Source organism: Cherax quadricarinatus, chromosome 95 (genome assembly GCF_038502225.1).
Source record: "Cherax quadricarinatus isolate ZL_2023a chromosome 95, ASM3850222v1, whole genome shotgun sequence".
Taxonomy (NCBI): domain Eukaryota; kingdom Metazoa; phylum Arthropoda; class Malacostraca; order Decapoda; family Parastacidae; genus Cherax; species Cherax quadricarinatus.
In genome coordinates this window covers 2,119,980-2,146,241 of record NC_091386.1, presented here as the reverse complement: position 1 = coordinate 2,146,241, position 26,262 = coordinate 2,119,980, and the positions used below count along the sequence as shown (strand labels likewise).

At 43.0% G+C, this 26,262-nt stretch overlaps 1 protein-coding gene across 1 annotated transcript in view; it reads left to right on the top strand.

Annotated features, from left to right (window-relative positions):
* The first annotated feature begins 255 nt into the window (after positions 1 to 255).
* The window catches only part of LOC128703975 (tyrosine-protein kinase Fyn-like), a 50,361-nt gene continuing 24,354 nt past the window's right edge, over positions 256 to 26,262 (top strand). Inside the window, exons 1-5 of the mRNA XM_070104873.1 lie at positions 256 to 1,587; positions 7,015 to 7,131; positions 7,439 to 7,609; positions 17,157 to 17,253; positions 17,376 to 17,499. Coding sequence (XP_069960974.1) covers positions 7,041 to 7,131; positions 7,439 to 7,609; positions 17,157 to 17,253; positions 17,376 to 17,499 — 483 coding nt within the window. The 5' untranslated portion in view covers positions 256 to 1,587; positions 7,015 to 7,040. The remainder of the gene's footprint in view (positions 1,588 to 7,014; positions 7,132 to 7,438; positions 7,610 to 17,156; positions 17,254 to 17,375; positions 17,500 to 26,262) is intronic.

Sequence of the window (26,262 nt, the reverse complement as noted above, 5' to 3'; positions counted from 1 at the left end):
AGGGATATGTTGTGTATCTTTATACGTACATGCTTCTAAACTGTTGTATTCTGAGCACCTCTGCAAAAACAGTGATAATGTGTGAGTGTGGTGAAAGTGTTGAATGATGATGAAAGTATTTTCTTTTTGGGGATTTTCTTTCTTTTTTTGGGTCACCCTGCCTCGGTGGGAGACGGCCGACTTGTTGAAAAAAAAAAAAAAAATTTCCCAGGTATTGTATGATCCCTCTGAATGTAATAGTAGTAATGCTGTGTTGTTCTCACCTCGAGAGGATTTTGGGGGTCAGTGCCCTCTTGGTCTATGACCAGGTCTTGTGGTGGATCAGGACCTGATCATCCAGGCTGTTACTGCTGGCCGCACACAAGCCAACATACAAATCTTAGTCCGGCTGGTGAGGTACTGATTTTAGGTGCCTGTTCAGAGCCTTCTTGAAGACAGCCAGGGGCCTATTGGGAGGCAGTTGAACAGTCTTGGGCCCCTGACACTTATTGTATCCCCTATTCCTCAGGCTCTGTGATCCCAACAGGTTTAGTGCTTCCTCACAAATGTAATGGAAATGAAAGGTTTTTATGACTTGAAGTACAGTGGACCCCCGGTTAACGATATTTTTTCATTCCAGAAGTATGTTCAGGTGCCAGTACTGACCGAATTTGTTCCCATAAGGAATATTGTGACGTAGATTAGTCCATTTCAGACCCCCAAACATACATGTACAAACGCACTTACATAATTGGTCGCATTGGGAGCTGATCGTTAAGCGGGGGTATTATTGATGTAAGAACAAGGTAACATTTATGATGGAATTCAGGGAAACTAAATAGTAATGGTAATCTTTATTTCAGTATGATAGTGTTTGTACAGTGATGGCTGACATTTAGTGCATGCGGAAAGCCCCGTATTACACAGAGCATTTCAGGCAAACTTAAGCTAACTGGACTTAAGTCCTGAAGGTGGGTAGTACAGTGTCTGCACTCTGAAGGTGGAAAATACAGTGTCTGAAGGTGGGAAGTACAGTGTCAGCACTCGGTGAAAAGTACAGTGTCTGCACTCTGAAGGTGGAAAGTACAGGGTCTGCACTCTGAAGGTGGAAAGTACAGGGTCTGCACTCTGAGGGTGGAAAGTACAGGGTCTGCACTCTGAGGGTGGAAAGTACAGGGTCTGCACTCTGAGGGTGGAAAGTACAGGGTCTGCACTCTGAAGGATGGGTGAGGATGCTGCAATTTAGTGTCATCTGAACTTTGATGTCAGTACACTGTTCTCATTACAGCTATTGAATGAATGATGGAGAATGCTTCCTCTTCTGAGACAGCCCAACCTCAGGAGATGGCCATTGTGTTAAAAAAATAATCACATATCTCGCCTCCTTCAAATAATATACAGAAGTCAAAGCAAGAAATGTTATCTCTTGAAGGCTTCCTGTGTTGGTTAACCTTTTACACAACTATCATGTTGAGTGTGTAAAATCTCATCTACATCCTGTTGGTGTGATATAAGTCAGTGTCGGTGTGGCTGGTGGTGGTACAGCTGCTGCTTCCATACCAGCTTCATCTTTCTCTGTGAATGCAATAATAACGAAGATACAACAGTGTAGGGCATCTTTAATATATGCAGTATAACACTAGTTAACAGTTCTTCGTTGCGTCGCTCCACTTCCAGTGATTGTCACTTTATATATATACGTGTATATAAAGTTGACATCAGTGTTGGTGCCCCGTCTGGGGAGGCTAAAAGGCTTTTGATTCAGGAAAGTGGAAGAACCCTTCGTGGATAACCTCAGATTGCCTCCTACTCCCCAGGTGCTGTGTGGCCCCTATGGATTTACCTCAATAATAAGAATCACTTGCATGAGCTTTTCATTTAAGGTCAATATATTAAATGGAATTCTGATATTATATATACGTAATACTTACAGCTGCTGGTCTCTGACCCCAGGATGCCACCCACACCAGTCCTCTAACACCCAAGTACCTGCTTACTGCTAGGTGAAGAGTGACAGCAAGTGTAAGGTAACTAACATCCAGGTACCCACTTATTGCTAGGTGAACAGTGAAAGCAGGTGTAAGGTAAATAACACCCAGGTACCTACTTACCACTAGGTGAATAGTGACAGCAGGTGTAAGGTACATAACACCCAGGTACCTACTTAATGCTAGGTGAACAGGGACGATGCCCTCAACCAGAACACTAAAACACATCTCATAAACATACTAGGTAAGATGTCTCGCCTTGTACTGAGTACCATTGTCTGACAGGAAACTTGTGATTCTTTCAAGGTCAACATTGTGATTACGACCCCAGGCTACCATTAACACTCCATGCGTTAATTACTCGTGTGTTTAGCACTTAATTATGATTGTGATAGTAATAATTGACTTATGTCGTGAGGAAAAACATGTTATCTCACGCCCAGAAAATAATACCAAGCATTAGGAAAAGTTATGGTACGTTAATTTTAATGTGAGTTTTCCTGGAGTTTGTGATTCATTACATAAAAGTGGAGAAGCACTGCAGAAGCTCTACTGGCCCACACAAGGTAGGTACCTCTCAGAACTACCCATTCCCACCCACTGTTGGTACAGTGTAACTGGAGGGTGTTTGTGGTGGTCAACTCCCCCGTGGCACAGTCCATGACCAGGCCATGTGGTGGATCAAAACCTGATCAACCAAGTTGTTACTGCTGGCCGCACTTAAACCAACTCAAGAACCACAGCCCGGCTGGTCAGGTACTGACTTTAGGTGCCTGTCCCGTGCCTTCTTGAAAATAGCCAGGGGTCTATTGGTAATCCCCCTTATGTATGCTGGAAGGCAGTTGAATAGTCTTGGGCCCTGACATTTATTGTGTTGTCTCTTAGTGTACTAGTGGTACCCCTGCTTTCCATTGAGAAAATGTTGTATCTCCTGCCAAGTCTTTTGCTTTTGTGGAGAGTGAGTTTCATTTGCAAGTTTGGGACTAGTTCCTCTAGGATTTTCCAAGTGTATATTATCATGTATCTTTCTCATCTGCATTCCAGGGAGTACAAATCAAGGGACTTCAACTGTTCTCATTAATTTAGGTGTTTTATTGTACTTATACATTCCAAGGTTGTTCTCTGTATATTCTCAAGGTCTGCAATTTTGCCTGCCTTGACAGGGGCTGTTAGTGTACAGCAATATTCCAGCCTAGAGAGAGCAAGTGATTTGAAGAGAATCATCATGGGCTTGGTGTCCCTAGTTTTCAAGGTTCTCATTATCCATTTTATCATTTTCCTAGCAGATGAGGTAGATACATTATTGTGATCTTTGAAAGTGAGATTCTTTGGCTCTTTGGCATTATTATTCCCAGGTCCTTCACATTAGTTTTTCGCTCTGTTGTGCAGTTGGAATTTGATTATACTCAGATCCAGTTTTTATTTCCTCGAGTCTTCCATGGCAGGGTAATTGAAAGACTTGGTTTATGTCTGCTTGAAGACTTGCCATGTCTTCAATGGGTGACACTCGTACAAATTCTCGTATCATCAGCAAAGGAGGACACAGTGCCGTGGCTTACACCTGTCTATGTCAGATAGGATGAGGAAAAGGATTGGTTGGGAGCGAGTACTGTACCTTGTGGAACACCGGCAGTGAGTACTGTACCTTGTGGAACACTGGCAGTGAGTACTGTACCTTGTGGAGCACTGGCAGTGAGTACTGTACCCTGTGGAACACTGGCAGTGAGTACTGTACCTTGTGGAACACTGGCAGCGAATTCTGTACCTTGTGGAACACTGGCAGCGAGTACTGTATCCTGTGGAACACTGGCAACGAGTACTGTACCTTTGGAACACTGGCAGCGAGTACCATACCTTGTGGAAGAAAGCTTTTCACTGACTTGGTTCTGTTTACTATTACTCCATGTTCTGTCTGTTAGGAAGTTATAGATCCATCTACCAACTTTTCGTGTTATTCCTTTATCACGTATTTTGTGTGCTATTACACCATGATCGCACTTGTTGAAGGCTTTCGCAAAGTCTGTGTATGCTACATCTGCATTTTGATTGTTCTCCAGTTCATCCAATACCATGTCGTAGTGGTCCAATAGTTGTGAGAGGCAGGAGCGACCATCCAAGAGCATATCATGGTCCTGTAGCTGTGAGAGGCTGCCCTGGGTTGTACAGTTATTGGGTATCCAAGTGGTTGGCAATCTTGCCTCTTAGAACCCTTTCAAAGATTTTTATGATGTGGGACATTAGTGCTATCGGTCTGTAATTCTTTGCAATTGCTTTACTGCCACCTTTGTGGAGTGGGGCTATGTCTGTTGTTTTAGTGACTGTGGGATGACCCGTGTCCATGCTCTCTCTCCATAGAATATTTAAGGCACACGAAAGGAGTTTCTTTCAGTTCTTGATAAACACGGAGTTCCACGAGTCTGGGCCTGGGGCATAGTACATTGGGCATGTCATTTATTGCTTTTTCAAAATCCTGTGGGTTAGGATTATTTCACGAGATTCTTTAATTAACAAATTTTGAGTCATAAAAAAATCATTTAAGATTGTCGACCCCTAGTCTGATTAATGGCTCTCTGAGCACTGAGTCATATTAGGACTTCAGTATCTCACTCATTTCTTTGGTGTCGTCTGTGTAAGTTCCATCTCGTCTAAGCAGGCGTCCGATACTAGTTGTTGTTTTTGCCTTAGATTTGGCATTGGAGAATAAATATTTTGGTTTTTTTTGGGTTTTTTCCATTTCCATTTATGGCTTTAAGTTCTTCCTGTGTTTCTTGTTTCCTGTAAGGTTCCTCAAGCTTCAGTTTGATATTTTCTATTTCTCTAACCAGTGCCCGTCTCAGCAGCTCTGTGATTCTTCATCTTCACCTGTATAGGGAACATCACTCTCTCTCTAGTTTACATCTTCTCTTCCATTTTCTTACAGGAATGTGTCTTGAGCATACCTCAAGTGCCACAGAGTTAATTCTAGCAGAAGTTTGGATCCATGTTGTTTAGGATAATTTCCCAACTTGTTTCATTTAGACATGGTTAATTTGATCCCACTGTATGTTTGTTATTGAAGTTGAACTTGATGAAGGCTCCTTCATAACTGATCACCTTACGCTGGTCAGGAGCCCTGCACATACATGCATATACTTCTATTATGTTGTGATCTGAGTATATTGTCTTTAATACTGTTACATTTCATACCAAGTCATCATTATTAGTGAAGATGGGATCATCTGTATTTTCCAGTCTTGTTGGCTCCATTATTTGCTCCACTGGTATGGTTGGTGACCTTACACACCTAATATATGAGAATTTAACTTTAATTGTGGAGGTCCTCAGCCTTCAGCTGCAAGCCCAGAATACTGCAAGCATTCCTTCTCTGGATCACCACGCTGAGGCTCTGGAAGAGAGAGATGGCTTCAGTGAACCTAGAAACTAAGTGTGTCCAATCTTATCAGGACAAAGTGGTACTGATAATCATAATCATGATGCAATGTTTGTACAAAGATGAGCGACATTCAGATGTGATTGCAGAAAGCCCCTTAGTATGCGAGCATTTAGGGTAAACTTAAGCCTATATCAGGACTTAAAAATAAGAACCAATAACTAATTGATTTTTTATATGTACAGTCTTTGAGGTGTCAAAAACAATAAATTTAGGAATTACAAGGAACACGAAGACCTTCCCTATGATCAGCAGCACCGTCCTGCTGACCAGCGCTAGATGTCAGCTAGGTAGATGTACTAGTACAGTGCCACACCAGCACTGTCCAGTATATATCAGGCCTATACTGGAGTATGTTGCCCACACCTGGTCAAGAATGTTAAGAAATTTGAGAAAGTGCAAAAGTTCACAACAAGACTAGTCCCAGAGCTGTGGGTTATGTCCTACGAGGAGAGGGAAATTGACCTGATGGCACTGGACGATGAGAGGGAAATTGACCTGATGGCACTGGACGATGAGAGGGAAATTGACCTGATGGCACTGGACGATGAGAGGGAAATTGACCTGATGGCACTGGACGATGAGAGGGAAATTGGCCTGATGGCACTGGACGATGAGAGGGAAATTGGCCTGATGGCACTGGACGATGAGAGGGAAATTGACCTGATGGCACTGGACGATGAGAGGGAAATTGACCTGATGGCACTGGACGATGAGAGGGAAATTGACCTGATGGCACTGGACGATGAGAGGGAAATTGACCTGATGGCACCGGAGGATAGGGGAGACATGATAACAACATATAAAATACTGAGCGAAATTGACAAGGTGAATAGGGACAGGATGTTACAGAGATGAAGACTCATGATAGTCACAGGGATGTTAGGAACTATTTCTTCAGTCAAAGAGTTGTCAGGAAGTGGAGCAATCTGAAGAGTGATGTAGTGGAGGCAGGAACCATACATAGCTTTAAGAAGAGGTATGATAAAGCTTATGGAGCAGGCAGAGGACCTAGTAGCAATCAGTGAAGAGGCGGGGCCAGGAGCTGTGACTCGACCCCTGCAACCACACATAAGTGAGATGCCTGGGTGTTAGTTGACTGATGTGTGTTATAAGGCTAACTTAGGCTCTCCTAAATTCTCATACCCAGGGACTTTATATATAGTATGCAAATGATTTATATTGTAATTTACATCTAGGACCCCAATGGGAATAAGTCACTGACATTTTTTGGTTTATCCTGGGTAATTAACACATCTTACTATGCAAAGCAACCACAGGGGTAGTTGAATGATAGCTCTAGGCCTTTCACGTTACAATCTATATATCAGGAGCCTGCAATATTGCAGAAATGAGTAGGAAGTCCAGGCAGATCTATTCAGAGGAACTGACTCGATCGTGTTGATTGCAACACACAAGACCTAGAACTATCATTCAACTCCCCCATGGTTATTTTCCATCTTCCATCGCTCGTTTCACGATTATTACATATGTTACTATATACGACAATTGTACTTATATGTACCTGTGCCTAAATAAACCTACCCATCACATGAATTATGATATCCACCTCTCCATATATGTATATTCTCCTTTTATATGATATACAACCACTAGGTAGGTACATTGGTACCTTAAATACAATGGGGAACGCATGGTCGAAGTCCCGCAAGTCTAAAGTCAACGAGGTGACTTCTACCAAGCAAGAGGAGGAAGATCAAACTAAAGACAAGAGTAAGTGGATGGACTGCTGTTAATTTATATTAGTTTATCCTTAATTTATCACAGCCGTTTTCTGTAATTAGAAGTTGTGACCCCACGTTAATAAAATATTTATAATAATAATCTTTATTTCTACAAGTACATGTATAACTTAATGACCCTCGTGTAGTAGATAGACTTTAAACCCCATTAACCTTAATGACCCTCGTGTAGTAGATAGACTTTAAACCCCATTAACCTTAATGACCCTCGTGTAGTAGATAGACTTTAAACCTCATTAACCCAGGGAAAACTTGACAGAATACCTGGTATCCTCCAGGTACATCATCAGATGTAGCCCCACCAGTACCACCAAGTATTGATGATAAAAGGCTGGTACCCACTACCACCAGGCTGCCCATGGTCGTGGGTATGTACCCCTTCGTGGCCCGTGGTCCTTCAGAACTCAACTTCAATAAGGGTGATACTCTCGAAGTTCTTATCATGTGGGGTTCGAACACGTGGATAGGGTAAAGAACACGTGGATACTCACGTAGGCTGGAAGTACGTATATTACGGATAATGTGGGAAGCGCCAAACAGCCGTGACCTGCCTCCTTGCTCTCTCTCGTAAGACTGACTAACCCCAGTACCCATATGTGAGGGGGGTGTTTGAATACTGCTGTGGTCAGCAACAATATGAATACAGACAGTGATTCACGCAGAGACGGTTGGTAGTGAGTCATCTACTGGTACACTGGTTACTGGTAACTGGTTACTGGAACTGGTACTACTACTGAGAGCTCGGCGACGCTAACGTATGTCGTCCCGACATACAACTAATACAAACTAGAGATGGCAGGTATACGGCTTGGGCTGATTCTATACAATGTCAAAGTACACAACAATTGAACATTATAACATACATAAGTAGAACATTGGAATGGAAGCTTACGTAACTGAAACTGTAATGCAATACAAGGTATAATATAGCACAACTCATCGAATGAAACTCAACGTTGGGATTACACAATAGAAGTGATAAAAAAAAATTTGATCGATCGATCTGTATTCATGTGATCTACGGATTCTGAGGAAGGAATATATACAAAGAAAGAGTGTTTAACAGAAAGGCAGATTCGGTGCACTCAAATCTAGACTGTTAACTCTCAGAATTCGGAGAGAACGTGAACACAAAAAAAAATTCTTGAATACTGATAAGTTGATACTGTAATTATTCATCTATACAGGTTATTTACATTTAACCCCAACTCTGCTAGGGTAAGATTGACATATGCAGAATGGGTGTCATCTCTGGGAGGATCAAACTCTGTTGCATTGGCTAACTCATGCTGTATTTGAGGCAAATCTGAATTGGAAGTTACAAATGATACTTGAGGATTTCTCAATACCTGTCGTGTACGTAGGGAATAACGACATTCAGGTTGATCGTCTGACTGAGTATCAGAGGAAGAGAGTACAGGATCAGGAGGATTGTCAGAGTCTGTCACATTAGTCTGGGTTGGAACATCATTATCATCACATACTAACTTCATATGATCTAAATGCGATTCTTTATACTGACCAGTACTAATTTCTCTAACCTTATACTTATTACCAGTGATATGTTCAACTACTCGATAAGGACCAACAAACTTTTGATCAAGCTTTGGCATTGCAGACGTTTTGTTAAAATTAGTCAGCATAACTCTCGAACCTACTTTGATTTTGGATGGCTTTGCTCGAGTGTTTGCGACTCTTGTAAATTCTGCTGTTGATTTATGAAGTGTTTCACGGATTCTTCTAAAAACACTTTGAGCTAAGCTGGTACGAGTTGCTATGAAATCATCAGGGTTGTAATTTGGTTTCGGATTAGAATATAACAACTCATAAGGCAAACGTTTATCTACACCATACAATGCATAATGTGGAGTGTCACCTATAGAAACATTGTAAGCAGAATTTATAGCACACTGCACATCAGGTATAACTTCATCCCAAGTTTCACTGTTGGGATTGATAGTGGCTCTCAAGACATCAAGTACTTTCTTATTGGTTCGTTCCGCTAACCCATTGCTGGCAGGATGATGAGGAACAATGGTGGATTTAGAGATCTTGTACAAGGTACACAAATTTTCAAGAATCTCATTACAGAATTCACCTCCATTATCTGTTACTAGGGACTTAGGGGTGGTATGCCTGCAGATAATGCGTTCTTTAAACGCTTTAGCTACTGTCTCGGCAGTCTTATCTGCAATAGGAACTAACTCACAATATCTGGTGAAATGGTCTACCATAACACACAGATGTTTGTTGCCTTGGAGGGAACATTGGAAATTAGTTAACAAATCTAGCGCAACTCTTTCCCAAGGTTCGCTAGTGGTTGGATATACTTGGATTGGATTAGGACCATTAGCATTACCTTTATGTTGCATGCAGACACTACATTTCTTAACATACTCAGAAATATCAGTTGCCATACGAGGCCAAAAGTATTTCAATCTGGCTTGTTTTACTGAACGATCCATACCAGGGTGTGCAACACCTGGTACATCGTGAACTAGCTGTAAGGCTACATTCACTAGTGACTGTGGAATTACTAACTGGTATACTCTTCTGCTAGGAGTACCCAACTCGGCTGTTCGATACAGTAATTCTTGGTTCATGACAAAGTCACTGATGGGTGCTGGTGGCTTCACAGTCAGAATAAGATCTTCCTGGAGCAGGAATCGAATCACACCAGACCACATGGGATCTGTTCGTTGAGCATTCTTTACATCTTCAGCACTAAATGGAGGGTCTGCAGTTACTATACTAACATGTCGCGATAAGGCATCTGCGACTACATTTGACTTGCCAGGTAAGTGTTCAAAGGTGGGATTGAACTCTTGGATAGTCAAGGTCCATCTGGCTAACCTTCCAGTAGGTTGTTTGTTCTGGAATAAAGGTATCAGTGGAGCATGGTCTGTCAAGACATGAACAGAGTACTGATAAATAATGTCTCGGAAGTGCTTTAAAGACCATACTATTGCTAAAGCTTCTTGCTCAGTTACTGTATAATTACGTTCAGCCTTCGTAAGGACTCGGCTAGCAAATGCAACTGCGTTGTACTTGCCATCGGTCTTCTGAGCTAGTACGGCACCTATGCCAATTGAACTAGCATCAGTTGTCAGATAGAAGGGCTTAGAAAAATCTGGAAATTTCAAAATTGGAGCAGATGTTAGCTTTTCTTTTAGAGTTTGGAATGCTCTTTCTTGACGGAAGGTCCAAACAAAAGGAGCATCTTTCTTAAGCAACTCAGTTAGAGGAGCAGCTATGGAAGAAAAATTGGCAATGAAAGATCTATAAAAACCTGCTAAGCCCACAAAGGATCTTACGGCATCAGCAGTTTTGGGTGTTGGAAAATTTAGTACTGCAGTTACTTTACTTTGGTCAGTCGTAACCCCTCTAGGAGTGACTACGTGACCAAGAAACTTAATTTCTGATCTGAAAAATTGACATTTAGACAGTTTGATCTTTAAATTGGCTTCTTCAAGCTTACCAAGTACTACATCAAGTCTTTTCAAGTGTGTATCCACGTCTTTAGACATGACGATTACGTCATCTAAGTACACCATAAGTGCATTACCTATGAGACCTCTAAAGATATTAGTCATGAGCCTTGAGAACGTGATAGGGGAGGATCGTAATCCAAACGCCATACGGAGGAAGTGATAATGACCTGTAGGAGTGGAGAATGCAGTTAGCTCTTGGCTGTCCTCGTGAAGAGGGACTTGCCAAAACCCTTGTAACAAATCCAGGGTTGAAAAGACTTTGTTATCTCCGATGTTACGTAAAAGATCACCCAGTACAGGAAGTGGGAAGCGATCTGGAATAGTTTTCGCATTTAACTTCCTAAAGTCAATTACTGGGCGCCAAGTACCATCCTTCTTAGGTACTAGGATCAAGGGCGCATTCCAAGGTGAATTGCTAGGTGCAATAACTCCATCATCAAGCATTTGATTGATCAATTCTTCTGCGACAGCAACTTGTGAATGAGGCATTCTGTACGCAGGTATGTAGATAGGTCTAGTACCAGGTTCAAGTGGAATACGATGGGACAATAAGTTCGTTATACCCATCTTCTCACCTGGTAAGGCAATGGCTTTACGACGTTTGTTCAACAGAGTCAACAAACGCCTGACTTCATCTGGGAAGTCAGTGGGAGCTAAGTCTTTCTCCTCAACTGGTGGAACAGATTGATCCAGTGAAGTGGATGAGGTCTCCCCGGCAGAAATAGCACCGACCCACTGGTCAGGTGACAACTCATCCTCTACCTGAACAGGGTAAGGATAGTGAACAAGGTCAACAAGATTGGTATTGGCTCTGAGACGAACACTGTGACCAGAAGTGTTAGCTAGGAAGAAATGGATCTTACTATCTCTTACAACATGTAAGGATGGTTCAACAAATAGACCTTTTACTTTGCAGGAATCACTGTCAACTAGGACGTTATCACCATCTGGAACACTAGGAACAACTACAGACACTCTAGTGAGAGCACTAGCCGCAACAGAGACGTCTTTCTGCAGACGGCATGTGACATCAACAAGAGATGGCATTACTAGTTTCAAGTAATCGTTTTCTGACAAGGCATCCCCTGTGGAGAAACTACTACTCGAACTAGCAGTCATTGCAAGGATAGGTTGTGCACTCAAGGCAGTCTGAGTGTCCTCGGACACTTGAGGCAACACACTATCCTGCAAGTCTGAAGGTATAGGTGGAACACAGACGGGAGTGACAGAATTACCAGTGCCTGACCGCTTGGGTACGCTACTGGAGAATGCATTGGCTTGTAAGGACTTAATCCGTACATCATACTCTGCAGCAGTATGACAGATTTCTGATCCAAGCTGGTAACCCCAGAATGGAACGATCAAGTCGTCAATTTGGGCATGCCATCGGTACGGGTCGAGCACAATGCGTAAGTCTCGCATGGAAGCAAATCCCAGTAGAAGGTCACCAGGGAAAGTAATCTGGTCGACAACAAGGAAGGAAGCAGTGAAGTCTCTACCTTGGATAGAAAAAGTTAGGGAAGTCCGACCTCGGACACGCAGGTGAGAACCAGCTACTCCACTAAGGGAGGACACATGAGTCGGTTCTACGAGAAGGACATGTCGTAACTGCTTATCCTTAAACAAACTAGACCTAATAATATTGACTTGCGCACCAGAGTCCATGAACAAATGAACGGGCGCATTATGAACAGATGCTTGCACTATAGGGCCTATGGTTGCATTGGAAGTTATGTGCAAACAAAAAGGTGGATTGTCATCAGAAAAGACTTGTTCCACTTCATCCCCAAAATCATCTATGTCAGAGACATGTGAAGCAACATCATCAGCAGGATTGTCATTCTCGAGACTGCTTAAGGCTTCAAAGGAATTGTGAACGGGAATGGTGTACTCATTATCACCTACTGTCACCATGGGACGGTTTGACTGGGGCGCTCGAATTCCCCCGAATTGGAAGAATGAGCCTGGTTCTGGAATTTGAGCCTGGTTCTGGTTATTTTGAGAACCACGATATCTGTTTCCTCTACGGGTTCTGCGGTTGGAACGGCCACGGAAAGACCTAGAGTACTGAAGGTTGTAGAGAGCATTGCACTCAGATGTGTCATGTCCATGTATTCTATGATAAGTACAGTACGGCAGTGACTGGTACTCATCATCAGTACGACGTCTCTTAGGGTAACTATCAGGACAATTAATTGCAATATGGCCACGGAAACCACAGTTGTAACAAGTCCGCTGACTATGGTTACTGAATGTACTATGAATACTACGAGGTTTATAACGACTCTGTACACTGGTTCTTGGTGATCTCTGAGATGGTTGACGACCACGATTTGTCTCTGTGGCGCAAACAAGAGGTGGTGCAGACTGAGGCATAGGTGTGAAATTACTTTTGATACATGGGAAAGTACCCTGGGGGCACAAGGAACGTACATGATTTAGGGCTGTAAGTGGTTCCATCGTCACAGTTGGAGGATTAGCCTCATAAGCACACACGGAAGCAGGTGGCATTAGTTCTTTAATTGCTCCAAAAGCTGCTATTTTAGCAAACGGTTCTGTGAATGGTTTAACCTCGTCAGGGACAAAAGCTGAGGACTGGACAGCATTGATAAATGATGATAAAAGTTTGTCTAATCTAACAGCAAAGGCACTCAACGATTCATTAGTCATGGGTGTAGCATTCACTAGTTCCCTAAGAACGACATATGGATCAGCTGTTTTTACTGGTACAAGGAAAGAACGAATCAGTTCCTCATATTGTGACCACTTAGTAAGATTCCTGAAGTCACGCATATCAAGGAGATCAACAACGTGAACAGCAGCAGGGGACCGATGAAGAGCTTCTTTCGCAAGTCTGATAAGACTTTCCTCTGAAGGAGGACCTTCAACTAGAGCATTAGCACGAGAACGAATGGCAGTAAACCATGCTTCAAGACTATGTACATGGCCATTGAATAAAGGTAACGCATCAAGGGAATCACGAGTATAACTATAGTATCTCAGTGTCTGGGTCGGTCTGTCAGTCGCTAAGGAACTGTGAGGACTGATGACAGCAGCAGCAGTAGCCTGAGAGGTCTGAGTGTCGACATTCACTAAAGTATCACTTGACGGTATGTGAGACATAATGGCAAAGAAGTTGCACGAGAACAAATAAGGCAAAAATAATGAACAATAAAAATGATACAAAATGCTAAAATTGAAATAAAAGAGATGCAACTAATTCTGCAGAAGTAATAAAAAAATGTCTAAGATACACTGCAAGAGGAAGGACAACTCAATGTAAAGGACTATTGGCCAAGAAAAAAAAATTACATTGAAATATACAAGTAAAAATATTACTGGAGACTGAATTAAATGCAAAATGAGCTGTCTTTACTCTTGCTAATAAAGGAATTAATTAATAAAATTTTAAATCAATGTAAAAAGTATAAAATAAAATCACTAAATTGTATGCAACGAGAGATAACTGGGAAATTTAAATATTTTCTAAGAATGCATAAACAAAATTAAAATATAATGCAAAGACAACATCAGGAAAATTAATAAAATGAAAAACAAGATGCAATAATGAACTGAGAATAATAATGCATAAAAATATCAATAAAAGAAAATAATTCACTGCAGAACAAGTTCAACAAAATAATTCACTGCAGAACAAGTGCAACAAAATAAGGTGTAGAAATAATCACTGCAATAATAAAGTCTCACTGGGAAAACTCAGGTTAAATAATAAAATAAAAATATGAAGAAAAACTGATTGAACACTTTAACTCTTAATTGTAAATTAGACAAAACAATTTACTCAAACAGAGTAAAGAAAACACTTTACGTTAAAAGTAATTGAAATTACATCAAGAGTGAATTTGTTCAAAGAAATATAAAAATTATGAATAAAAATAAAACAAGGAACAAAACGGGAAGTATAACACTTACAAGTGGCGGGGAACACAACACTTACAAGTGGTGGGGCACACAACACTTACAAGTGGCGGGGCACACAACACTTAATCACGTATTCATTATTTTAGTATATTCTTACAACAAAATCTTGCTGTGACTGATACGACAAAAATTTGCTGGCAAAAATAATGGTACACAAGTCTGCGAAAAAATTAGAGGAATGAGACACTGCTGGCATACGAAAAAAGGTACACATAGAAATAAATGGATAATTTGGTATACTGGGGTGAATATCACTGCATGAAATACAATGACAATTACTGGAGAATACAATGCTGAAAGAATACAATAAAAAAATGAATCACTTCACACAGAGTGACTGACTGGTACACTACACAATAATACTTACTACAGACAGAGAGTAGCATAAAAAAAACACAGATAAAAAAATATGAGATGAGCGAATAACACTGAAAAATATTGCAAAAAATAATGAGTCAAAGAAACACTGAGTCTACACTGAAAACACAAGGCTTAGAGTACACAAGAAATTCACTATAAATGTCTCACACACGCAAATGTCTTTAAATGCAAGAAAAATGTCTCTAAACAGAAAATTATCACTGAAGTCTGGAGTCGTAGACGGGATGACTGGTAATGAGGGTAGGTTGTCGAAGGTTGTCCTGCGCGGTGATGACTGACGCCTCCTACACTCACTGTTGTCGGAAGAAATGCGCTTTCTCGGTGAACTCACATAACTGGCTTTATCGTTGGCGCTCAGCTACAATCTTGACCAATTATGTGAGCCAAAACAGTATTAGGACCCGGTACAAGGGTGCAAACAACCACAGGTAGATGAGGTGGGTGGCGTTGGTGGTGTGAGTAGAGTGGATGGGTGGTGGTGGGAGTGACGCTCACTGGCGCGCACTCCACTCACTACCCACGAAGGTGGCTTGATAAGCCACTCTATGCCACAGGAATGGTGAAATTCACTCTTAGCATCCAACAGGGAGCACAAAGCGATATATGAGACAATACTTCAGAGGAACTTGCGTGGCTTACTTCTCTCTCTCAGCTGGGTTAGAAGCTGGGTTGGCTGACTGGCTTAACCCACGAGAATGGCTGACTGGAAGACGGGTAACGATGCACACAGCATGAAGGAGCAGGTGGATGACAGGAGACAGGCTGGATGATAGGCTGACTGGCGTTCACTTCCACAGTCTGGCTTACTGACTGGCTTAATTGCAAAATCCGGGTCAACCCCTCGGAGATTGAAGCAATTAGCACACGAACTAAGCCAGGAAGCTTGAAAAATGGCTGCAACAGGCTTGCAGGCTGGAGTGGTGGAGGTGAGTGAGTGAGGGTAAGCGGCTAGCTACGGTTCACCTTTGACACGCCGGCTACTCACAAACAGTCTTCTAACGTCTTGAAATACCCTTAAAAAGCTTAAATCCACGCTCCCACACCGCTGCCACCATTTATCATGTGGGGTTCGAACACGTGGATAGGGTAAAGAAATACTCACGTAGGCTGGAAGTACGTATATTACGGATAATGTGGGAAGCGCCAAACAGCCGTGACCTGCCTCCTTGCTCTCTCTCGTAAGACTGACTAACCCCAGTACCCATATGTGAGGGGGGTGTTTGAATACTGCTGTGGTCAGCAACAATATGAATACAGACAGTGATTCACGCAGAGACGGTTGGTAGTGAGTCATCTACTGGTACACTGGTTACTGGAACTGGTACTACTACTGAGATTTGATGCTAGTCAGGGGCTCTTGATCTAGGGAATTGGATCTGTGCTCCGGTTCCCTGAACTGAATCTGAATACCTTCCATCCCCCCCCTTACATAAGCTGTATAATCCTACGGGTTTAGCGCTCCCCCATGATTATGATAAGCCGAAGTGAACCTATCTATGGTGATCCAAATCTGAGACTTTTTGGGGGAGTTTATAGGCCCAGAAATTTTCCTGCGGCTTTCCACTGGTAAAAAAAAAGAATCCTACTTTCAACTTGACTTACGTAAGGACACCGTCAGGATGTGTTGCGTCAACACTTAGTGTTATTTAACACTAAGATATGAGAGGAAACACTGGTGTGTTGCTTCTCTCTCTCTCTCCCCGAGCCATGGAAGGTTCCTTGATGTTGGTGAGGGGCTCTTGATTTAGGGAATTGGATCTGTGCTGCAGTTCCCCGAATTAAGCCTGAATGCCTTCCACATCCCCCCACCCCTGGGCGCTGTATAATCCTACGGGTTTAGCGCTTCCCCCTTGATTATAATAATAATAATAATCTCTCTCTCCCCGAGCCATGGAGCTGTAACAGTGGATCTATTGTTACCCCTATACTGTTACAGCTCCTGGGCCCAGGGAAGGTGTACAGCTGTTGGCTCTGAGGTCATATCCCCTCAAGGAAGGTTCCTTGATATTGGTGAGGGGCTCTTGATTTAAGGAATTGGATCTGTGCTCCAGTTCCCCGAATTAAGCCTGAATGCCTTCCACATCCCCCCCCCCCAGCGCTGTATAATCCTCCGGGTTTAGCGCTTCCCCCTTGATTATAATAATAATAATAATAATTAAAGTATTGCTGTTATGTTTCAGAGATTCTGAATGGTGGCTGGCGAGGCTGATACGTACAGGAGAGGAAGGTTACATTCCTGTCCCCTACATCGCTTCTTCCTCCTCCTTGGAATGTCAGGAGTAAGTGTACTTATCTGTGTGTGGTTGCAGGGGTCGAGTTACGGCTCCTCTGTGTGTGTGTGTGTGTGTGTCCTCCAGTAACGACCTGTGACCTGTCACTGACCTACAACTTGTATTTCCAGCTGGTACTTCGGCCACATCTCCCGGATACAGGCCGAGCAGATGCTACTGAACAGGATAAATACCAGCGGAGCCTACCTCATCAGACTGTCTGAAGCAGGTCATGGTTACTCTCTCAGTATCAGGGTAGGTCCTCAATACACTGAAGCAGGTCATGGTTACTCTCTCAGTATTAGGGTAGGTCCTCAGTACACTGAAGCAGGTCATGGTTACTCTCTCAGTATCAGGGTAGGTCCTCATTACACTGAAGCAGGTCATGGTTACTCTCTCAGTATCAGGGTAGGTCCTCAATACACTGAAGCAGGTCATGGTTACTCTCTCAGTATTAGGGTAGGTCCTCAATACACTGAAGCAGGTCATGGTTACTCTCTCAGTATTAGGGTAGGTCCTCAATACACTGAAGCAGGTCATGGTTACTCTCTCAGTATTAGGGTAGGTCCTCAATACACTGAAGAAGGTCATGGTTACTCTCTCAGTATCAGGGTAGGTCCTCATTACACTGAAGCAGGTCATGGTTACTCTCTCAGCATCAGGGTAGGTCCTCATTACACTGAAGCAGGTCATGGTTTTACTCTCAGCATCAGGGTAGGTCTTCTCTCAGACTATCCCAGGAGGGCCTGCCTAGTCCAGACCAGTAGGCCTCCTGCAGTGTTCTTCCATTCTAAAGTTCTTATTTTTACGTACTGTCTTCCTGGCTTACAACCAAGTGGTCTAGGGTTCGATTACCAGGTCCCCTCAGGCTATCCCAGTAGCTACAACCTTCCTGGCTCACAACCAAGTGGTCTAGGGTTCGATTACCAGGTCCCCTCAGGCTATCCCAGTAGCTACAACCTTCCTGGCTCACAACCAAGTGGTCTAGGGTTCGATTACCAGGTCTCCTCAGGCTATCCCAGTAGCTACAACCTTCCTGACTCACAACCAAGTGGTCTAGGGTTCGATTACCAGGTTCCCTCAGGCTATCCCAGTAGCTACAACCTTCCTGGCTCACAACCAAGTGGTCTAGGGTTCGATTACCAGGTCCCCTCAGGCTATCCCAGTAGCTACAACCTTCCTGGCTCACAACCAAGTGGTCTAGGGTTCGATTACCAGGTCCCCTCAGGCTATCCCAGTAGCTACAACCTTCCTGGCTCACAACCAAGTGGTCTAGGGTTCGATTACCAGGTCCCCTCAGGCTATCCCAGTAGCTACAACCTTCCTGGCTCACAACCAAGTGGTCTAGGGTTCGATTACCAGGTCCCCTCAGGCTATCCCAGTAGCTACAACCTTCCTGGCTCACAACCAAGTGGTCTAGGGTTTGATTACCAGGTCCCCTCAGGCTATCCCAGTAGCTACAACCTTCCTGGCTCACAACCAAGTGGTCTAGGGTTCGATTACCAGGTTCCCTCAGGCTATCCCAGTAGCTACAACCTTCCTGGCTCACAACCAAGTGGTCTAGGGTTCGATTACCAGGTCCCCTCAGGCTATCCCAGTAGCTACAACCTTCCTGGCTCACAACCAAGTGGTCTAGGGTTCGATTACCAGGTTCCCTCAGGCTATCCCAGTAGCTACAACCTTCCTGGCTCACAACCAAGTGGTCTAGGGTTCGATTACCATTTCCATCTTCATAATATCAAGGCAGGATGTGGGTCCTTCCTCATTATGTGATAAATCAGACACATGTACAACACTTAGGTATCTTTGTGAAGGAATTTCTCCATGCATATTACATCACCATTGGCGACACACTACCAGAATACAGATACCCAAGTGTTAGACATGTGTCTACTTTATCAACTTGTCGGTTCTCTGAACCTCAGTCGGAACCCACAGACAGTCCATATATACACATCAGTCGGAGCCCACAGACAGTTCATATATATACACCTCAGTCGGAGCCCACAGACAGTCCATATATATACACCTCAGTCGGAGCCCACAGACAGTCCATATATATACACCTCAGTCGGAGCCCACAGACAGTCCATATATATACACCTCAGTCAGAGCCCACAGACAGTCCATATATATACACCTCATTCGGAGCCCACAGACAGTCCATATATACACCTCAGTCGGAACCCACAGACAGTCCGTATATACACCTCAGTCGGAGCCCACAGTTAGTTTAATATGTTTATTATGCACCCCATACCCATCCTGTGGGCGGTAGTCAAAAGATTACAGAGGTACATAATTGGTCCAGGGACTGGACTCCAAAGTTTTGATAGCTGAGCAAGTTACAGAGGTAATGAACTCACAATTTACAAAGGTAATGAACTCACAATTTACAAAGGTAATGAACTCCAGGTAGGTCTGGTCACAATCATGACAAGTTACAAAGGTATTTACAGATTACAGAGGTACGTAATGGGTCCAGGGACTGGGCCCCCAAAGTTTTGATAGCTGAACTAGGTACAAAGGTAATGAATTCTGTAAGAATGGTTACTTACGTTTATACATGGCTACAATCATGAACAAATTATAGAGTAATGAGCAATTCACACTTCCACACCCGGTCACAACTGTAATGAGTTATTGGTGCAAATATTGATTGTTGAGTCACACACACACACAGAAGTTGAAGGTTTGGTACACAAATGCAGATGGATTAACGAATAAACATGAGGAATGGCAAGAAAGAATCAATGAGAAGTCCCCAGACATCATAGCAGTTACAGAAACAAAACTCACGGAGACAATAACAGATGCAATCTTCCCACCAGGATACCAGATCATGAGGAAAGATAGAAGGGGCAGGGGGGGAGGTGGGGTTGCTCTGCTCGTAAAAAACAGATGGAAATTCGAGAAAATGGAAGGAATAGATGAGACGGGAGAAAGAGACTACATAGCAGGTACACTTCAGTCTGGGGAACACAAAGTGGTCATTGCAGTGATGTATAATCCACCACAGAACTGCAGGAGGCCAAGAGCAACTTTACCAGCAGCTGAGAGAAGAGCTCAGAGTTGCTAAGATGGAAATACGGCGATTAACGGAGGAGAACAAGAGGATTCATAGTAATCCTCCTGTTGTGAGTCCCCAGGTTAAGAGGGGAGCTTGGTCAGTGGCCGGGCAACATGGAACCAAGCTGAAGATCAAGAAAACGGTTGGAGAGGCAGAAACAACGAGAAACCAGAAGACTACCGTGGAAACTTCCAACCCATTCTCGGTGCTACCCGATGAATGTGAGTGTTCTACTGGGAATGCCACAACGAGCACCAAAGAAGCATTGGCAGACGTGAGTGAGACATCCCTAGAAACCCCAACGAAGACCATCGAGAACGTCTTGACGAATTCTACAAGTGGTGTAATGCTACCTGGCGAATGCGAGTCGACTACTCGGAGCATCACGACGGACGACGCCAAGGAAGGTAAAAACGTTGTTGTTGGGGATAGCCAGATTAGGTACATGGATAGGGCGTTCTGCTTGAAGGACAGGAGTAGGAGGCAGAGAGTGTGTTTTCCTGGGGCTGGGATGAAGGATATTGTTAGCCGTCTGGATGACATCATGAGAGGTAATGGGAGCAATCCTATTATCTGTCTCAGTGCTGGAGGCAACTATGTTGGCAGACATAGGAGTGAGGACCTGATTAGCAGGTATAGGTCAGCAATAGAGATAATTAGGAGGAAGGGTGGGAAACCTGTCATATGTGGCATTTTGCCAAGGAGAGGAGTTGGAAATGAATGGTTGTCCAGAGCAATTGGTGTCAATTGCTGGCTGGACATATACTGTAAGGAAAATGCGGTAACATTCATTGACAACTGGGACCTCTTCTATGGCAGAAATGACATGTATGCCAGGGATGGGGTTCACTTATCTAGGTGTGGGGTGGGAGCACTGGCCAACGCAGTTGAGGGAGCTGTTAGGTCTTTAAACTAGGAATAGTTAGTGGTATGGGTTTTTGCGGGAAAACTGTGAAGTCTCAGGGTAGTAATATGAGTACTAGGAGAACTAGTAATAGGCAAAATGAGGTGGATATTGGAAAGCCAGTGGCACTAATTGACAAGGACAGTAATAGGTTTAGTGGAATAACAGAAAGGAGCAGGAAGGGTAAAGAGAGAGGAGGGTCTTTAAGTATTTATTACACAAATAGTCGCAGTGCTAGGAATAAGATGGACGAGTTGAGACTAGTTGCTAGTGCAGGTAACATAGATGTATTTGCCATTACTGAGACGTGGTTTAATTCAAAAAGTCGGGACATGCCTGCAGAATGTCACATTCAGGGTTTTAAATTGTTCCAAGTAGATAGAAGTATCGGGAAGGGGGGTGGGGTGGCATTGTATGTCTGAGATCGCTTGAACTGTTGCATAAAAACGGGTATTAAGTCTGAAGTAACACATACAGAGTCTGTTTGGATAGAATTTTCAGAGGGGCATGAAAAATTAACTTTAGGTGTGATATACTGTCCCCCAAATTTAGATAGGGACCAGGGGAGACTACTATGGGAGGAAATTGTTAGGGCCACAAGGCACGATAATGTAGTAATTCTAGGAGACTTTAACTTTAGTCATATTGATTGGAATTTCTTGACTGGGAATTTAGAATCATACGACTTCTTAGAAGTAGTTCAGGATTGTTTTTTGAAGCAGTTTGTGACAGAACCTACAAGGGGTAATAACCTGCTTGACATAGTTCTGACAAACAATGAATCCCTTGTTAATAATTTAGAAGTTTCAGAGGAACTGGGTGCTAGCGACCACAAATCAATTACATTTAGAATTTAATGGAAGTATGATAGTAGGGATAACTCAGTAACAGTCCCAGATTTTCGCTTAGCAGATTGCGATGGGCTTAGAGAACACTTATCATCTGTTGACTGGGGTAACGAAGAGAGCTATCAATATGACAGTTTTCTGAACACAATACATGCTGCTCAAAGAACGTTTATCCCTTATAAAGAAATTAGATCAAATAGAAATGACCCAAAATGGATGAATAATAGGCTGAAATATCTACTAGGGCATAAGAAAGGAATTTATAGGCGTATCAAAAGAGGCGAGAATCAGTATATTGACATTAAGAGGGACATTAAAAAGGGGATAAGAAAAGCTAAAAGGGACTATGAAATTAAAGTTGCTAGGGATTCTAAAACTAACCCAAAAAGTTTTTTCCAGGTATATAGAACAAAAGTCAGAGATAAGATAGGTCCCCTTAAAAATAACTATGGGCATCTTACTGACAAAGAGAATGAAATGTGCTCGATTTTAAATAATTATTTTCTCTCGGTTTTTACACAGGAAGACACTAATAATATTCCGGTAACTAATTTTTACAGTGGGCTAGAAGAAGATAAATTATGTAACATCACAGTCACTAGTGAAATGGTTGTGAAGCAGATAGACAGACTGAAGCAAAATAAGTCACCGGGTCCTGATGAGGTTTTTTCAAGGGTTCTGAAGGAATGCAAAATGGAAGTCTGTGAACCATTAACTAATATTTTTAATTTATCTCTTCAAACAGGTGTAGTGTCTGATATGTGGAAGATGGCTAATGTAATTCCTATTTTTAAAACAGGGGACAAGTCGTTACCGTCAAATTACCGCCCAATAAGCCTGACCTCAATTGTAGGCAAATTACTAGAGTCAATTATAGCTCAAATTATAAGAAGCCATCTCGATAAGCATAGCTTGATTAATGATACTCAGCATGGATTCACAAGAGGCCGGTCTTGTCTAACTAATTTATTAACTTTCTTCAGTAAAGCTTTTGAGGCTGTTGACCACGATAAAGAATTTGATATTATTTACTTAGATTTTAGTAAGGCATTTGATAGAGTTCCGCACCAAAGACTGTTGAAGAAAGTAGCAGCTCATGGCATTGGGGGAAGAGTGCTCTCATGGATCGAATCATGGCTCACAGACAGGAAGCAGAGAGTGTCCATAAATGGGGTTAAATCCTAGTGGGGATCAGTAACAAGTGGCGTTCCACAGGGATCAGTCTTGGGCCCGTTGTTGTTTATAATATATATCAATGATCTTGATGAAGGAATTACTAGTGATATGAGCAAATTCGCCGATGACACGAAGATAGGTAGGATAATTGATTCAAACGTAGATGTTAGGGAACTTCAGGAGGATTTAGACAAACTCTACTCTTGGTCAGAAAAGTGGCAGATGCAGTTCAATGTAGATAAATGCAAGGCTCTGAAGCTCGGGAGTGTCCATAACCCTAGCACTTATAAGTTAAATAATGTAGAACTTAGCCATACAGATTGCAAAAAGGACTTGGGGGTTATGGTAAGCAGCAACCTTAAACCAAGACAGCAATGCCTAAGCGTACGTAATAAGGCAAATAGATTACTGGGATTTATATCAAGAAGTGTAAGCAACAGAAGTCCAGAGGTCATGCTGCAGCTTTATACATCATTAGTAAGGCCTCACCTAGATTATGCAGCTCAATTCTGGTCTCCATATTACAGAATGGACATAAATTCGTTAGAAAACATTCAGCGTAGGATGACTAAATTAATACATAGCATTAGAAATCTTCCTTATGAAGAAAGATTGAAGACTCTTAAGTTACATTCACTTGTTAGACGAAGAATGGGGGGAGACCTGATCGAAGTGTATAAGTGGAAGATAGGTATTAATAAAGGGGATATTAATAAGGTCTTGAGGATGTCTCTCCAAGAGAGAACCCGCAGTAATGGATTTAAATTAGATAAGTTTAGATTTAGAAAGGACATAGGAAAGTATTGGTTTGGAAATAGGGTAGTTGATGAGTGGAACAGTCTACCTAGTTGGGTTATTGAGGCTAGGACTTTGAGTAGTTTCAAATTTAGGTTGGATAAGTACATGAGTGGGAGGGGTTGGATTTGAGTGGGACTTGCACATCGGAACTTGTTTCTTGGGTGGCATTGAAAATTGGGTTGGTCAAATGTTTGTTAGTGGGATGAATTGTAAAGGACCTGCCTAGTATGGGCCAACAGGCCTGCTGCAGTGTTCCTCCTTTCTTATGTTCTTATGTTCTTATGAAGAGAGCAACAGAGCAATGGTGGACACACTTGCTGAGGTGGCAAGAAGAGCTCACTCCAGCAGAGCAAAGTTGCTGGTTATGGGGGATTTCAACCACAGGGAGATTGACTGGGAAAACCTGGAGCCACATGGGGGTCCCGAAACATGGAGAGCCAGGATGTTGGACATGGTGCTGGAAAACCTCATGCACCAACATGTTAAGGACACTACCAGAGTGAGAGGGGAGGATGAACCAGCAAGATTGGACCTTGTGTTCACCCTGGGCAGCTCAGATATTGAAGACATCAAGTATGAGAGTCCCCTAGGAGCTAGCGACCACGTGGTTCTGTGCTTTGAATACATAGTAGAACTGCAAGTGGAGAGAATAACAGGAGTTGAATGGGAAAAGCCTGACTATAAAAGAGGAGACTACATAGGGTTGAAGAACTTCCTGCAGGAGGTCCAGTGGGACAGAGAAGTGGCAGGAAAGCCAGTAAATGAAATGATGGAATATGTAACAACAAAATGCAAGGAGGCAGTGGAAAGGTTTATTCTCAAGGGCAACAGTAACAACGGGAAGACCAGAACGAGCCCCTGGTTTACCCGACGGTGTAAGGAGGCAAAAACAAAGTGCAATAGAGAATGGAAAAAGTACAGAAGGCAGAGAACACACGAAAATAGGGAGATTAGTCGCAGAGCCAGGAATGAGTACGCACAGGTAAGGAGGGAGGCCCAGCGACAGTATGAAAATGACATAGCATCGAGAATCAAGACTGACCCGAAACTGTTGTATAGCCACATCAGGAGGAAGACAACAGTCAAAGACCAGGTGATCAGATTAAGGACAGAAGGTGGAGAACTCACAAGAAATGATCAGGAGGTATGTGAGGAGCTGAACAGGAGATTTAAGGAAGTTTTTACAGTAGAGACAGGAAGGGCTGTGGGAAGACAGCACAGAAGGGAACATCAAGAGGGAATATACCAACAAGTGTTGGATGACATACGAACAACTGAGGAGGAGGTGAAGAAGCTCTTAAGTGACCTTGACACCTCGAAGGCGATGGGACCGGACAACATCTCCCCATGGGTCCTTAGAGAAGGAGCAGAGATGCTGTGCGTGCCTCTAACCACAATCTTCAACACATCCCTTGAAACTGGGCAACTACCTGAGAAATGGAAGACAGCTAGTGTAGTCCCCATATTTAAGAAAGGAAACAGAAACAAGGCACTAAACTACAGACCTGTGTCTCTGACATGTATTGTGTGCAAAGTCATGGAGAAGATTATCAGGAGGAGAGTGGTCGAACACCTGGAAAGGAACAAGATTATAAATGAAAACCAGCATGGGTTCATGGAAGGCAAATCTTGTATAACAAACCTCCTGGAGTTTTATGACAAGGTAACAGAAGTAAGACACGAGATAGAGGGGTGGGTAGATTGCGTTTTCCTAGACTGCAGGAAGGCCTTTGACACAGTTCCCCACAAGAGATTAGTGCAGAAGCTGGAGGATCAGGCGCACGTAAAAGGGAGGGCACTGCAATGGATAAGAGAGTACCTGACAGGGAGGCAGCAACGAGTCATGGTACGTGAAAAGGTATCACAGTGGGCGCCTGTTATGAGCGGGTTCCCACAGGGGTCAGTTCTAGGACCAGTGCTATTTTTGATATAAGGTGGCCCGGTGGCCTGGTGGCTAAAGCTCCCGCTTCACACACGGAGGGCCCGGGTTCGATTCCTGGCGGGTGGAAACATTTCGACACGTTCCCTTACACCTGTTGTCCTGTTCACCTAGCAGCAAATAGGTACCTGGGTGTTAGTCGACTGGTGTGGGTCGCATCCTGGGGGACAAGATTAAGGACCCCAATGGAAATAAGTTAGACAGTCCTCGATGACGCACTGACTTTCTTGGGTTATCCTGGGTGGCTAACCCTCCAGGGTTAAAAATCCGAACGAAATCTTAT